At 39.1% G+C, this 16,087-nt stretch overlaps 2 protein-coding genes across 2 annotated transcripts; both read left to right on the top strand.

The window, feature by feature from the left end:
• Positions 1-5,142: 5,142 nt before the first annotated feature.
• LOC140948217 (BTB/POZ domain-containing protein 2-like) lies at positions 5,143-6,891 on the top strand. Its single transcript, XM_073397437.1, has one exon. The coding sequence runs from the start codon at positions 5,389-5,391 to the stop codon at positions 6,706-6,708; it is 1,320 nt and encodes a 439-aa protein (XP_073253538.1). The 5' UTR covers positions 5,143-5,388; the 3' UTR covers positions 6,709-6,891.
• A 4,664-nt stretch (positions 6,892-11,555) lies between these two features.
• Positions 11,556-13,273, top strand: LOC140948397 (BTB/POZ domain-containing protein 6-like). Its single transcript, XM_073397633.1, has one exon. The coding sequence runs from the start codon at positions 11,556-11,558 to the stop codon at positions 12,876-12,878; it is 1,323 nt and encodes a 440-aa protein (XP_073253734.1). The 3' UTR covers positions 12,879-13,273.
• Positions 13,274-16,087: the final 2,814 nt, after the last annotated feature.

Here is a 16,087-nt window from a genome sequence, read left to right as displayed (position 1 = left end):
AGACCTTCAGGCTTTCTATGAAATTAATGAAGTCCGTAAAGACTTTTAACAAAAGAAACCTGTCTTTGTGCTATCAGTTGCAACAGCTTGTCACCTGACAAGGAATGACTGGATTCTTTCTGTTGGTCTATTCAGGGGCGTAGCCAGGATTTTTCAAAGGGGGGGTCACAGAGGCTACTCACCCGCTGCTCTCCCTCATGTATCAGCGGGCTCAGTCGTATTATCGCGGCTTGAAGGCCCATATTAACTAAAGACAACAGCCGTTGATGAAAATACTTCACAAAAAAACAAATTTTAAAAAAGTGGGCTTTTCAACAATAGCTTTTACGGCCAAGATATTGTCATGGCGTTTTCGCCACTTGAATATTGTAGGTTGTTTGCTCAAAAGAAGGCCTACCAAGGGGGGGTCACGGGCACCCCAGGACCCCCCCTAGCTACGCCCCTGCTATTTCGGTATAGGTGAGCCGCTGAAAACCCTTACCCCGTTAAGAAGAAAACAATCCTAAACCTCAATTTTATGACCCTTTTTATGACAAAGGACAAAATGTGTTGTTTTAAATCCATGGGGTGACTGGCATTAATTGCAAAAGAGAAAATCCATATTGTATTAATTACTTTTATTTGCTTGCAAATACAAACAAATTTCATCAAGCAAATCAAACTAATCGCACAGCCTATACCCTGTTTATAATTAGAACAGACTCGCACGAAATTATATACTCTGTTTAGGACAGATGCATGGGAAATTACATACAGTCGAACCTCCCGTAAGCGACCATCCAAACTGCAAAGACTGACGGTCGTTTACGGGAGGCGGTCGCTTACAAGAATCGAACCACAGGGGTCTCTTTCGAGAAGAGGTCCAGACACATCTACTTTGTAATTTATGGAAGTTAATTAAATTTCATGCAATGTCTAAGTTACGCCATGTGTAGTTCCATGCTGTCAGTAAAGTTCTTCGTATATTCTTAGTAGCATAGTGCACACAGCTCAGCGAACATAGAGATCAGAGAATGCGTCAAGTGGTCGCTTACAAGAGGTTAAAAACGTAACAATGAATATCATTAAACCTTCAGGCCCAGAAAGTGGTCGCGGCCGCTTACAGGAGGTCGTCGTTTACTAGAGGTTCCAACTGTAAGGTTTTGACTGGGAAAATTTTGTTGTTGTTGTTTTTTTTTTGTATTGGCGCTCGCTTACAGGCGGTGGTCGTACATGGACGTTCGACTGTACACTGTTTAGGACAGAGAGTTCAAGAACCATACCCTGTCCAGCGGCACATCCCCGTATAGGCCATGTAAGGGAGAAAAATTAAAGGTGGGTGGCAGGGGAGGTCTACATTTCGGGTTAGGTTAAAGAAGACTCGTCCGACAAAAACAGAAACTTTGAGAATTTCGCACACAAGTTCATCTTATAACCTCATTGGCTAATTAAGTAATTGTCGAAAGAGACCAATTCCGATATATTAAAATTCATACTTGGCTGCGAGGCTTAAGAGAATAAAACAAAAAAAATCATCTTGAGGCTCAGCAATAAATAATACATTTCTTTTGTTTTATTCCCTTAAGCCTCGGAGCCAAGTACGAATTTTAATGTATCGAAATTGGTCTATTAAAGATAATAACCTTAACTTTAATTTTAAAATTACCCTGTAGATCTTGACATAAAAATATAAAAGAAACAAAATTGAAATCTTTGTGAATCACCGGTAACCTAGCCCCCCACGCAGACGTTTTTAGGGGAGCTGGTCTTTCATCACTCTCAAGACGAGCTCCCCTAAAACGTCTGCGTGGGAGGCTACCGGTAAAAAATAACCAGTATACAGGAGGGACTAATATAATAGGTCGGGGCCCGCTATGGTTGGCTGGGGCCTGATATGGGGGTTGTAATATGGTATGGAATGCTTCAACCTTTTATATATATGCAATCAGAATTTTAATCGGTAGATACTAAACGTGTCGAAACGGGGAGAACAAACGCCAAATTCAGGTTTACAGTTTCTCAAATTAGGGAACAAGCAGACAAAAACTACTCTGAAAATATATCTTATGAATTACAATGGCATGAACTACTTATGTTAATTTGAGTACATCGACATAATGGGCAGTAAACGACAAGAAAAGGAGAAACTTGATCATGTAGTGCTCGGACGTTTGTCGTTTTTCCTAGTATACGTTATTATAAACTACTCCATTAAACTTAGCCCACGTGAAAGGAAACAACAGTAAAGGGGAAGGGTACGGGGAGGGCAGAGAGGGAGGGGAAACTGCTCCTTTATCCCTACTAACAAGACAGTTTGGCCATACGTTGCAGGGGACATTTTTCGAGCAAAAATGGCGGGTATTTCAGAGGTTGAAAAAGTGTCGCAAAGACACTACTAACTATGAAAAGTACTAGGATCATTTCAGTCACATAAGTGCAAAACTACAAGAAACGGAAAAAAATACAGTTCGTGTTACTTTCTAAGAAACTGCTTTCATTTCACTGTAATAGGCCATTTCCGAGTTCCCCCGTGCCTCTGTATCAAAACGAGGTTAGGTGCTCAACAATTCTTGTGGAAATGAGTTTTATTTGCATGAGAATGAAAAATCATCTCCATATCAAAGGTTGAGCACCTAACCTCGTTTTGGTACAGAGGCCAGGGGGAACTTGGAAATGGCCTATAAGGGACCTATTATGAACAACACGAGCATCGAATGTGTCATTGGACACGAAACGTTCATTATAAAGTACGTACACGTTCAACTACACTATACTACTAAATCTACTTGCACTGAACTACAAATACGCAAAAACGTGTTTATCGATCCTGAACTCAAAGATGTGCTAAGTATCGCTTCCTTTTCTCTTTTTTTTTTCCTTCTTCCCCTCTTTTCTTTCTTTCTTACCCAGAAGATGCGAATCACTTTGCTTGACTGTTCCGCTCGTACGACTACTGCACTTACACAGATATGACGCGGAAAAATTCTGTAAAATTCATTTTACCACCAAACTAAAGAGTTCACAATGTGTCTTGGATGTCTCTGAATCTCCGTCTAATTCATTCATGTGTTTTAATCTTCTCTTGATGTTTTTCTCTTTACCAGTACCCTCCTTCAGTACAAGGAAATAGTGGCAGAATTTCTTTACCTGAATACCAAATCTTCCTCTCCAGCACATGCGGATTTTCTTAATGTATCTTCCTTTGCCGACAAATGATTCCGCTACAAGAAATAAATGCAAAACAGCTGGGAAATGAGATTGATACACTCGTCTTGTATTGTACAATTCATTTACTTTAAATCAGAGTTTAAATCAGTTTAAATCAGGGTTTTCTGTCGTGTTCAAGGGCCGTTTCTGCATTGAATGGAAAAACATGCAGAAAACACATTTAACCAAAAATTGTGTCACGTCTTCTTAGGCACAAGGCACAGGGACAGGTATTATATTTAGATTTGAGATCCATCTACTCTTTTCACTGTCTTCTATTCCATGTTTCCCTTGAGCTATAACCTGGGAATCTTCAATTGCCTAAATCAGAGAAGAATTGTATAGCAACAGTTAAAAATTCTCTACAACATTAATGTAAAAATAGATGTGGAACCTTGAAATCAGTAGAGAAAATTTGACATTTTTTTGTATAAGAGATATGGCTGCCAGAAGCTGCCAGACTTATCTTTTTGATAAACATTGCTGCTCGTTTGAGAAAATGTCATCTGTTTGATAACTTCCTCGACGGTGAGTCCTCTGATCAAGAGGTGAAATAAATTCTCTGTTCTAAGATTAATCGTAATTGTAATTGTGATATGTTTAACCAAGTTAGCCTAAACAGTGTTTTGGTGATTCTTGTAAATCAGCTGAGTAGCAAAATAACTCTTACTAGACACAGTGGTAGCCTGGGACCAGGACTCCGCATTGGGGAAAAAAGGAAAAAAAATAGACGAGCGAAGCGAGCCGAGAGGTAGTCTGGGGAGGGGAAAGGGTCCTTTCCCACTCCCCGGGCCACTGCTGGGCTCACTTCGCTCGCCGATATTTTTCCTATTCGACCCCGTTTTTGCCTTTTTCTCCCAATGCAGAGCCTGGTCCCAGGCTAACACAATGGATTTACTTGTCATAGAGATTGATTTAACCTCTCTTCCAGGATCACTCCTTTAATTTTTATCGATACTGTGGACATATATAATGCCGTTGCCCAGAAATCAACAAATCTGTAATTAACTCAGCAGAAACGTAACGTAATCGGAAATAGAATCGGCCCTCTTCCTCTTCCTGACTTAACTTCAGCCGGAGCCGACTATTTAACTTATGGAAAATTTTTGGAATATCTTCGTTCGGTACAGAATTATATAAACTAAAGTGCCAGACGTTTAATTTTGTTTCGTTAGCCCAATAATTGGCATCCTCGTACGCCCAAGAGGGTAATGCAGACGGCATATCGAAGGGAGATGTTACAAGAAGATGGGGGCAAAATCGTGGCCTGCGTAGCAGGCGCTAGGAAATAAACGGGCGCAAGAAAAAACGCGCGCGAGAGAAGGAGACACCTCGCGCGCGCCCGTTCTTTCTTGCGTCCATTTACTTCCTAGCGCCTTCTACGCAGGCTAGCAAAATCGGGGCAAACGGTAGAGCTCCTGAGCACTTGCCCTTAGAGAACATGTTCCAGAAGCGTTAGGATTCCCTTTTTTTCTGATTACATAGAACAAAACTTTTAAATTTAACTGATCTGTCGGCCACTTTATTTCTCTATGTACGGGCGGGGTAGATTTGGTCATTTATCATAGTGCCATAGTGCTTGTGTTGGCAATTTTGTGGGGAGATTTTTTAGGGCTTTACAAATTGCCGAGAAGTCAGCCGGGCCGAGTACAGCTGCTGTTATGTTTTATCTTTATGGTTTAACGTGCGACAAACGCAATACAAACACTTCCGTTCTCTACTCCCGTATTTTTTTTTATCATTGTTATTATATAATAATAAAACAAAAAAAATATATCTTACTTTTGAAGAAAAGGACAACTGCCTCTTTCAGTTGTTGTAAGGCCAACCTGTACATTATTTAAAATTGTGCTAAAACACAGGGGAAATAAATTTCAATGAAATTCAAACGAGTATTATAGACGTCTACAACAAAATATTGATTAGATGTCTCGAGAAATGAAGACAACTGTGCGAGAATGATAGCTTCGTAATAGTTACCGCTGCTATTTAGGCTGCCTTTGACTTGATGTGTTCACAGGTTTCGTGACCTCTTGGGAGACATCGCGTGATTTTGTGCAACAGGTCGCTTGACGTAAGTTATATGCATTGCGAGGGCGGGCATCATTTGTTGCTTGACTCCTAAGCGAGTGGCCTTGGCCTGTTGAAGTTACTAAAAAGGTGAGAAATTTTGACGTTCTCCTATGGTTCCGCCAATCGAATATGTCTTTCGAAACAAACTGGCAAACAGCAAAACCCACCATCAGAGAAAGAGCCAGATTTATGCTCAACAATCATCGCTTAAGCGATGTCAAGTTTATTGCTACGAAGAGCAATGGCGAAAGCCAAAGTACGCAAGTGATTCCAGCTCACAAATTCATACTGGCGATTGGCAGTCCTGTGTTTGAAGCCATGTTTTACGGCGAACTGGCGGAGACTAAGGACACTATTGAACTGCCTGACTGTGATAACGAGAGTCTGTTGGAGTTGTTTCGCTACATGTACAGCGATGAAGTGAATTTAAGCGGAAGTAATGTGATGGGGGTGTTATACTTGGCCAAGAAGTGTATGTTGCCTTCACTCACTGATAAATGCATGGAATATCTGAAACAAAAGTTGGATCCTTCGAATGTTTTCATCATCCTGCCGTTTGCACAGAAATATGAAGATAAAACCCTGGTAGATCGATGCTGGAATGTAATCGACGAACAGACAGAAGCGGCTGTCAATTCGGATGGATTTGAGATGATTGAGAAGTCCTTGCTTGAGGGAGTAATCGCAAGAGACAATCTGATGATTGAAGAAGTAGCCTTGTTTCAAGCTGTAGTTCGATGGGCAACAAAACAATGCGAAAAGCAAGGTTTAGTGGCAGACGGCAAAGTGAAAAGACGAATTATTGGAGAAAAAGCAAAAAAAGCAATACGCTTTCCATTAATGACGATGGAAGAGTTTGCCTCTGTCGTCATTGATACAAATTTGTTGACGACAGAAGAGACAAATGGATTGTTTAAGTTTTTTGCAATACCCCGGCACAGTGCTCCCGTTGAATTTCCTAAGAATGAAAGACGGCCTCGCATCGTTCGCTGTGAAAGGTTTGGTTCAGTGGAGGGAACTTGGCATTATGGAACATATAGAGACTATCTTGGTTTTACAGTAGATAGAGACATCGAATTACATGGAATCTCCTTGTTTGGCAGTGAGAACAACAGCTACAAAGTAACATTGATGGTTACGAGTGCTAACAATAATACAATTATCGTGTCCAAATCAGGAACATATCCTTCAAACATTTTGCCTTCTAAACGCCATCGATATCATGGTTATGAAGTTTTGTTTGACTCAGCAGTTCTTTTGAAAAAGAATATTAGGTATAACATCGAAGCTTTTATAACTGGTCCTTCCTCTGAAAGAGGAGAAAAGGGATTTGATACCGTGAAGGAGTCGGGTGTTACATTTACATTTTCGAAAATTTTAGGCAAGCTAGACTCTAACGGTACAAGTCATAGCAGTGGTCAGTTTCCTGAGTTTTTGTTTTCTGTTTAGAGCCGGTTTTTTAAACCCATTTTTACAATTTCATTATTACAGTATTTACTTCTTTATTCAGTATTTGCTTGTGTTATATATTCTTATTCTTGTGTTTTATATTCTTATTATAAATCTAGTCGTCATCGTCATCATCATCATCATCAAGGTATCATCATCAAAAAGAACAAAAGAACTACCTGTAATCCCAACCTAGTTAGTGCCAAATCCTACGTGCCATTGGACATTTAAAAGTTCGAAAACACTACAGGATTTCGGGTGCTGCTATAAATCTTTTTTTTCTTTTTACGTGTAATAAAATCAGAAGAACCTTGGAACGTCTTAACGTAAGTGTTCAAGACGTCATTCCTTTATAGGTCTTCAGAACCGATTTTTTGGACCCGTACTTTGACTGGTGAGCAACCATTTTTTTGCCTTTGTGTTAAGCGCAAATGAAGTCGAAGTTTTCTTTGTGGCTGAAGACTAAGTCCTGGATAGCTATTGCTAAGGGTGATTGATGCGGAGGTTTTATTCAGACGATAAAAATGATCGTAAACGTTTTACGACTCAGTCAGTTTTCAGTGTTACAAGTATCTTTACCGTGAAACCCGGTTCAAGTGTCTTTCTTCCTCTTGGGCAATTTTGTCGGCGTGTTACCTCAAAAATGAGAGTACTCAAAACCAAGAGCAAAGTAATCCCAAGCTATTTCCCCAACCGGAGATTTTAATTTGGGAAAAGGTCTAGTGAAACCCTACAATAGGAAGTTCAGCGATCGAGTTCAGCGTTATATTTAATATCAAGTCCACGGTCTGGGAGAGAAGGTAGCTGGCTCGGTACAAAGGATATTGTGAAAGAGTCCAGTGTTTCCTTTACATTTTCGTCCTTAGATAGGAAAGACCACAACAGTTCAAACGCTATGTTTTCAGAGGTCAATTTTCAGGCAGAAATTCTGTTTTCCATTTAGATCAAGGAGCACGTTGTTCCAAGTGTATTCCCAAACTTCTAAGCCTTTTTATATTGCTAAACGGGCACGTTCAATTCAGCGTAAGGATCGACTTCATAGAGTAAAAACGTTGAATAAATTCAGAAACAAGTCAGATCGGCTGGCGATGATAGGAGGGTAGGGGTGATAGGGATAGGGTGACGCTATAATCAAATCAAAGTAGTTTCGCTATTCAGCTGATTTTAAATAAAACAGTCGTCTCTCCTCGCTCCCCACCACTAGGGACTTTTCAAAACGTCCCGGGGGGGGGGGTGGGGGGCTGTTGATTCATTTATCACACTGTGGCGCGCGGCCATATTAAATTCCGTGGTCTGCTGTTTTGGTGGCCGCTGAGGCTGCTCCAATTTTAGATCTCTCTTAACTAAAACTCTTCATTCGTGATAAGATTAGCACATAAAAAATCGTAGAGTGCAGTTTGCTGTTAAATTTGCCTATTGAAAGATCAAAATAACGACGTTACCCCATTTTTCATTTAAAAGGAAAAATATGTTGCCTGTTAGCAGGCTCCCAGGCAAGATGGAAAAATGCAATGGAGAGAGTTAAGATTCACGTTTACCGCAAACGGCAAACGTCAGACTCAAGTTGAGAATTTCTAAGAATAGAAAATAAGCAGATAAAAACAGTCCCGAACGATTCCTATGGTTAAAACTGGCATAAAACGACTTATTTTCGCGTAGAAGCAATAACGAGTAAACGGAAATAAAGGGAAAACTTGGTCACGTGGTACAAATTGACGTCTGCCGTTTGGCGTAAACGTGAATCTTAATCCCTCTATGGATGCAACAAGGCTAAACCTGTACACGCCAGTGCTATGATAGCTTTCAGTAAAAGCCTCTTAACAGGAGTATACTGATGTACATATAACGAAATATTTTCTCTTTAGTTTTCACTTTTCTGTATTAAAAAGCAACTTGTACCTGCAATGTAATAAAAAGCAACTTATATACTACTGTACCTGCGATTTATTCTATTTAATCCTGCATATTAAGAAAAGGGCACGGATAGATTACAAGTATTATAAGGATTTTATCGACCACCTCACCTCTCTACAACTGACCCTACAACTGACCCACACAGTCGGAGGTAGAGAAAAAGACAGCAAATGAAATAAAACTTTGACAAAACTTTAACAATGCAATTTTACTCCAATTTTTTCGAATAGTGAATATTATCATTACTTCTCGTTGTACTTGTGGTCGGAAACTGATTTTTAAAAATACGTCGAGGAAACTTTAACTTCTTTCTCGTATAAAGATCAACGAGAGAACCAAGTCTTCATTGGACTTGGTTGTCATAGAGATGCCATTGGATTTAACCTCTCTCTCTCTCCGAGGATCATTTTTGTTATCGTTACAGTGGGTATAATGCCGTTGCCCAGAAATCCACAAATTTGTACTGAACTGGAGGAGAAACGTCCGAAACGTAGGTAATCCTGACTTAAGTTTAGGAGCCGACCACTTAACTTACGCAAATTTTTGGAATGTATTCTGACTGCATTTCTTGGTTCGGAACAGTGACTACACTAAAGTGCTAGACGTTTCAGTTCTAGTCGTTAGTCCAATAATTGACATCCTTCAGTAGACCAAAGAGTGTGGGTAATGGAAATGGAACATGGAACGGAGACTGAGATTCAGTTTTTAAAAGGCACTGAAAGTCCACAAGAGGATCGTGCATGGTGATGGGGTAGATTTGGACATTTATCTTAAAGCTTGTGTTGTCCATTTTGCGTAGCGATTTTCGAGGACTTTATATTACAAATCACCGAGAAGTCAGGCCGTGTACCGCTGAAACCACTACTTTTAGACCTTTTATGGTGTTCTTTATGGTTTAACGCGTTACAAAAGCAATTATACAGCCACTTCCGTTCTCTGTGCACATTTTGTTAACATTGTAGCAATGTATAAGGGACGCAAAAGAGTCTCCTTCCTTTTGATTTCCTTAGCCCGTGAAGCCTTCACTCAAAATACAAGACAGTACTTTACTTTAAGATTTCCTCCCTGTTTTTTTTATTATAATTATTTTTCAAAACGAAAAAAAAAATTTCACTTTAAGTACAACAAGGAATTATGATATCATTCGCTATTCGATAAAATTGGAGTGAATTGAATTGTTGAAGTTTTAACTAGAATTTACACTGTAATCTACTACAGTTCTTTTTCTGCCTTTGATTGTGTAGGTAAGCGGATGCTCAATAAAATTCTTACAATACTTGGTTCCCATGCGTGCCCTTTTCTTAATAAAAAATAATAAAGAAAATAAATAGATAAATAAAAAAGGCAGGCACAGCACTGTATAAGTTGCTTTTTATTACCAAAAAGTGAGCATCAAAAAATCATTTTATTTGCATCAGTATTCTTCTGTTAACATGGTTAACTGAGGCTTTTCCCGGATTTGGCGTGTGTAGGTACAGCATTGCATATCATCCATGTGAGGCTAATGCTGCAATGCATTTTTCCAACATCCCGAGACCCTAGCCTGTTCACAGTCAAATTAATTTTTTAGCCTTTCAACTAAAAAAGGGGCACGTTGTTAACTTGTTTCAAAAGAAGCAAATTTAACAGCAAACTGCTCTCTACGATTTTGAGCCATTTTAGTCTTTTATGTGCCAATCTCATGTTATCGTTACAGTAGACATGAAAATACCGTTGACTAGAAATCTCTTGTGCTAAACTGAGGAGAAATGTACGTAATCAGAAACAAAATCACCCCGTTTCCCTCCTGACCTAACTTTAAGATGCGACCATTTAGCTTACCATTTGCCATTTAGCTTAGGTAGGCGAATTTCAGTTGGAATGTTGTACTGCATCTCTTCGTTCGGTAGAGAACTATGCTATTAGGCAAGAGAGAATAAAAGTGAATTTATTTCGTGATTCCACTGATAATTGAAATCCTCGCAGACCCAAGAGTGCGGTTAATGCACATGGGATATTAAAGGGAGAGATTGTTTATGGCACTGAAAGTCTGCAAGGGGGTCGTGGCAAAATAAGGGCAAGCGGGAGAGCTCCTTAACACTTGCCCTTTATAGTGAACATGTTAAGTTCCAGAAGCATTTAGATCGGCTTCTTCTGATCGCATAGAGGAGGAGAAACTGTTCAGTGGCGCTGGCATGGCGATGGCCACTTTTCACAAACTATTTAAGAAAAGTTGTAGAGAACAAGCTCCACCGCCTTCTCCCTGCTGTTAATACCCGTAGTTCGAACCTAAGAAACGCATGTAAATTTAGGCCCGTAATAATATCCAACGCCCTCAAAGCTTAAGCTGTGTTCCCGGTCCATAGTTTTAGAAGTTTCGATCGCTTTTTATCATGTCGATTTTTTATTTTTTAACAAATCACAATTTTACTGTAGTGTATTCATGTATTGTTTCTATTATTCGTTTCTTTAATTTGTCTTCATAAATTAGCTTATTAGTGGTAGTATTTTAAATTATCATAATTATTTGTAAATAATCGTCTAATTCAACCTCTCGGTTGCGATGTGATTATAAATAAACCATCTATCTATCTTGTACCTCTTTCCAAGGCCGGGTAGATTTGGTCATTCATCATGATGCTTGTGTTGCCCCTTTTGCGGAGCGATTACAAATTGCCGAGAAGTCAGGCCGTAAGCCGCTGCAGCCACTGCTTTTAGATGCTTTATGGCTTTGTAATAGTGGCTGCCGTATGAATTTATGCAATCTGAAGGTTTCGTGACATCTTGAGTGACATTGCGTGATTTTGTGCGACAGATCGCGTGACGTTTTTAATCACATTTAATTTATACTGCGCGTGTGCGATGTTGTCTGACGCTAAGCGGGTGCTTAGGTGAAAAGGTTTTAAAAAAGGGCGAGGTACTTTGACTTCTTACCAGGAGCCGACTAAACGAATATGTATACGGAGACAAACTGGCAAACGGCAAGACCCACTATCAGAGAAAGAGCCAAGTTCATGATCAACAACGATCGATTGAGCGATGTCAAGTTTGTTGCTGCAAATAGCAATGGCGAAATCGAAAGTAGGCAAGTGATTCCAGCTCACAAATTTATACTAGCGATTGGCAGTCCTGTGTTTGAAGCCATGTTTTACGGTGAACTGGCGGAGACTAAAGACACTATTGAACTGCCTGACTGTGATTACGAGAGTCTGTTAGAGTTGCTTCGATACATGTACAGCGATGAAGTGAATTTAAGCGGAAGTAATGTGATGGGGGTGTTGTACTTGGCCAAGAAATACATTGTACCTTCACTCACTGATAAATGCACGGAATATCTGAAAGAAAAGTTGGATCCTTCCAATGTTTTCAGCATTCTTCCATCTTCACTGAAATATGAAGAGAAAACCCTGGAAGATCAATGCTGGAAAGTGATTGAGAATCAGACAGAAGCGTCTGTGAAATCGGAAGGATTTGAGACAATTGAGAGGTCTTTACTTGAAGAAATAGTCGCAAGAGACAGTCTGACGATAAAGGAGGTAGCTTTGTTTAAAGCTGTAGATGGCTGGGCAACAAAACAATGCGAGAAGCAAGGTTTAGTGGCAGAAGGTAAAGTGAAAAGACGAATCATTGGAGAAAGAGCAATAAAAGCAATACGTTTCCCATTAATGACGATAGAGGAGTTTGCCTCTGTCGTCATTGATACAAATTTGTTGACGACAGAAGAGACAAATGGACTGTTTAAGTATTTTTCAATACCCCGGCACAGTGCTCCCGTTGAATTTCCTAAGAATGAAAGGCTGCCTCGTATCGTTCGCTGTGAAAGGTTTGGTTCAGTAAGTGGGAAATGGAATTATAACGGACTATCAACAGACTATCTTGTTTTAACTGTGGATAGAGACGTCAAATTACACGGAATCTCCTTGTTTGGCAGTGAGAACAACAGCTACGAAGTAACATTGGAGGTTAAGAAGGCTAATAATAATACCACCATAGTGTCCAAATCAGGAACATATCCTTCAAACATTTTGCCCTCTAAACGCCATCGATATCAAGGATACGAAGTTTTGTTTGACTCAGCAGTTCGTTTGAAAAAGAATATTAGGTATAAGATCGAAGCTTTAATAACTGGTCCTGCCTCTGAAAGAGGAGAAACGGGATTTGGTACTGTGAAGGAGTCGGATGTTACATTTACATTTTCGAACATTGAAGGCTATCTAAGGTCTAACGGTACAAATTATACCAGTGGTCAGTTTGCTGAGTTTTTGTTTTCTGTTTAGAGCCGGTTTTTTAAACCCTTAATTATTTTTTTACAATTTAATTGTTACAGTATTTACTTCTTTATTCAGTATTTGCTTGTGTTATATATTCTTATTCTTGTGTTTTATATTCTTATTATAAATCTAGTCGTCATCGTCATCATCATCATCATCAAGTTATCATCATCAAAAAGAACAAAAGAACTACCTGTAGTCCCCACATAGTCAGTGCCAAATCCTACGCGCTATTGGACTTTTAAAAGTTTGAAAGCACAACAGGATTTCGGAGTGCTGCCATGATTGGTTTTTTTTTTTTTTTTTTTTTCACGTTTAATAAAATCAGAAGCGTTCATTGTAAGGATCGACTTCACAGAGTAGAAACGCCGAGTAAATTCAGAAACAAGTCAGATCGGCTGGGCGATAGTGGGAGGGTAGGGGTGTCAGGGATAGGGTGACGCAAGAGAGTCTCCTTCCTAGTTTTCCCTAGCATATAATCAAATCAAAGTAGTCTCGCTATTCAGCTGATTTTAAATATCAGCCTGCGAAAACAGTCGTCTCTCCTCCCTCTTCGCCGCTAGGGACTTTTCAAAACGTCTCTGGGTAGCCTGTTTTCCCAAGCTACTGATTTATTTCAAGGGAATCACCAATCGCACTGTGGCCGCGGCCTTATTGAATTCCATAGTCTGCTGTTTTGGTGGCCACTGAGGCTGCTCCAATGTTAGTTTTCTTTTAACTAAAACTCTTCATGGTAAGATTAGCACATAAAAAATCGTAGAGAGCAGTTTGCTGTTAAATTTGCCTATTTTAAGATCAAAATAACAACGTTACCCCTTTTTTCATTTAAAAGGCTTTCTGGAAAAATATGTTGCCTGTAATCAGGCTCCCAGGGAAGATGGAAAAATCCAACAGAGAGATTAAGATTCGCGTTTACCGCAAACGGCAAACGTCAGACTCAAGTTGAGAATTTCTCAGAATAGAAAATAAACATAAAAAAAAGGGTCCCGAAAGATTCCTATCGTTAAAACTGGCAAAACTACTTGAAGTAATAAATATTTAACGATCATTAAGGGAAAAACTTGGTCACGTGGTACAAATTCACTCTGCCATTTGGCGTAAACGCGAATCTTAATTTCTCTAATGTGCGGGCCTAGCCTCATATGGATGCAACAAGGCTAAACCTGTACACTCCAGGGCTATCATAGTTTTCAGTAAAAGCCCCTTAACAGGAGTATACTTATGTAAATATAACGAAATATTTTCTCTTTAGTTTTCACCTTTCTGTAATAAAAAGCAACTTATATACTACTTTACTTGCGATTTATTTATTTATCTATTCTATTTAATCCTGCATATTAAGAAAAGGGCACAGATAGAAAACAAGTATTATAAGGATTTTATTGACCACCTCACCTCCCCACAATTGACCCACAAGGTCAGAGGTAGGAAAAAAGACAGCAAATGAATCGAAACTTTAACAAAACTTTAACAATGCGATTCACTCCAATTTTTTCGAACAGTGAATAATATCATTGCTCCTCGTTGTACTTGTAGTCGAAAACTGATTTTTAAAAAAAACCTGAATAAAACTTTAAAGTTAACTATTTTCTCGTATAAAGATCGAGAAAACCAAGTCTTCATTCAGACTTGGTTGTCATAGAGATGGATTTAACCTCTCTCCCAGGATTATTCTTTTAATCGTTCCAGTGGATATAATGCCGTTGCCCAGAAATCCACAAATTTGTACTGAACTCGAGGAGAAACGTCCGAAACGTAGGTATTCCTGACTTAAGTTTAGGAGCCGACCACTTAACTTACGCAAATTTTTGGAATGTATTCTGACTACATTTCTTGATTCGGAACAGTGACTACACTAAAGCGCTAGACGTTTCAATTCTATTCGTTAGTCCAATAATTGACATCCTTCAGTAGACCAAAGAGTGCGGGTAATGCAGATGGAACATTGAAGGGAGACTGAGATTCAGTTTTTAAAAGGCACTGAAAGTCCACAAGTGGATCGTGGTAAAATAGGGGCAAACGGAAAAGCCCTTTACCACTTGCCCTTGTATTACTGCTAACATGTTGCTGAAGCATTTTGATTCCCTTCTTCTGATGACATATAAAACTATAGAGAAACTGTACAATGGCCACTTTTGTACATTTATCATAAAGCTTAATTTGTGTTGTCCATTATGTGTAGCGTTTTTCGAGGACTTTATTTAGTGAAACCTCTATTAAGCGGACCCCCAATTAAGCGGACACCCTCTATTAAGCAGACACTAAGCTGGGTCCCGAGACGAACGTCTGATGTTTCCCTTTATAACGAACCCTTATTCAGCGGACACCTCTATTAAGCGGACGCGGACACCAATATAAGTTGTATTTGGCTCATTTCTATTGTTAAAAACCTCTATTAAGCGGACACCGGACTGAATTGACAATAGTAGTGTTGGGTTACGTCCTTGAAATAAGAACTGAAGTTAGTTAATGTTTTTGCATTTACAAACAAATTAAAGTTGGTAATAAAAGGTAATGAAATTGAACTCTAGATAGCTTCTTTAACAACACGCAACTTTATCACAGTACAGAGTAACCGGTGAATGTTGATCGTTAACAAACATTACGCAATTATATTTTTACAACCTCTATTAAGCGGACACCCTCTGTTAAACGGACACTTAGGAAGGTCCCAAAGGTGTCCGCTTAATAGAGGTTTCACTGTATTACAAATCACCGGGAAGTCAGGCCGTGTACCGCTGAAACCACTACTTTTAGACCTTCTATGGTGTTCTTTATGGTTTAACGTGTTACGAAAGCAATACAGCCACTTCCGTTCTCTGTGCACATTTTGTTATCATTGTAGCAATGTATAAGGGACGCAAAAGAGTCTCCTTCCTATAGTTTTCCTTAGCCCGTGAAGCCTTCACTCAAAATACAAGACAGTACTTTACTTTAAGATTTCCTCCCTGTTTTTTTTATTATAATTATTTTTCAAAAAAAACAAAAAAAATTCACTACAAGTACAACGAGGAATTATGATATATCATTCGCTATTCGATAAAATTGGAGTGAATTGAATTGTTGAAGTTTCAACTAGAATTTACACTGTAATCTACTGCATTTCTTTTTCTGCCTTTGATTGTGTAAGTAAGCAGATGCTCAATAAAATTCTTATAATACTTGGTTCCCATGCGTGCCCTTTTCTTAATAAAAAATAATAAAGAAAATAAATA

This window comes from Porites lutea, chromosome 9 (genome assembly GCF_958299795.1).
Source record: "Porites lutea chromosome 9, jaPorLute2.1, whole genome shotgun sequence".
NCBI classification, from domain to species: Eukaryota; Metazoa; Cnidaria; class Anthozoa; order Scleractinia; family Poritidae; genus Porites; species Porites lutea.
The sequence above is the reverse complement of the archived record's forward strand: the minus strand, read 5'-3'. Positions and strand labels throughout refer to the sequence as shown.

Excerpts from the sequence above, each read along its gene's own strand:
- LOC140948217 (XM_073397437.1), top strand. The coding sequence starts at position 5,389 with ATGTCTTTCGAAACAAACTGGCAAACAGCAAAACCCACCATCAGAGAA.
- LOC140948397 (XM_073397633.1), top strand. The coding sequence starts at position 11,556 with ATGTATACGGAGACAAACTGGCAAACGGCAAGACCCACTATCAGAGAA.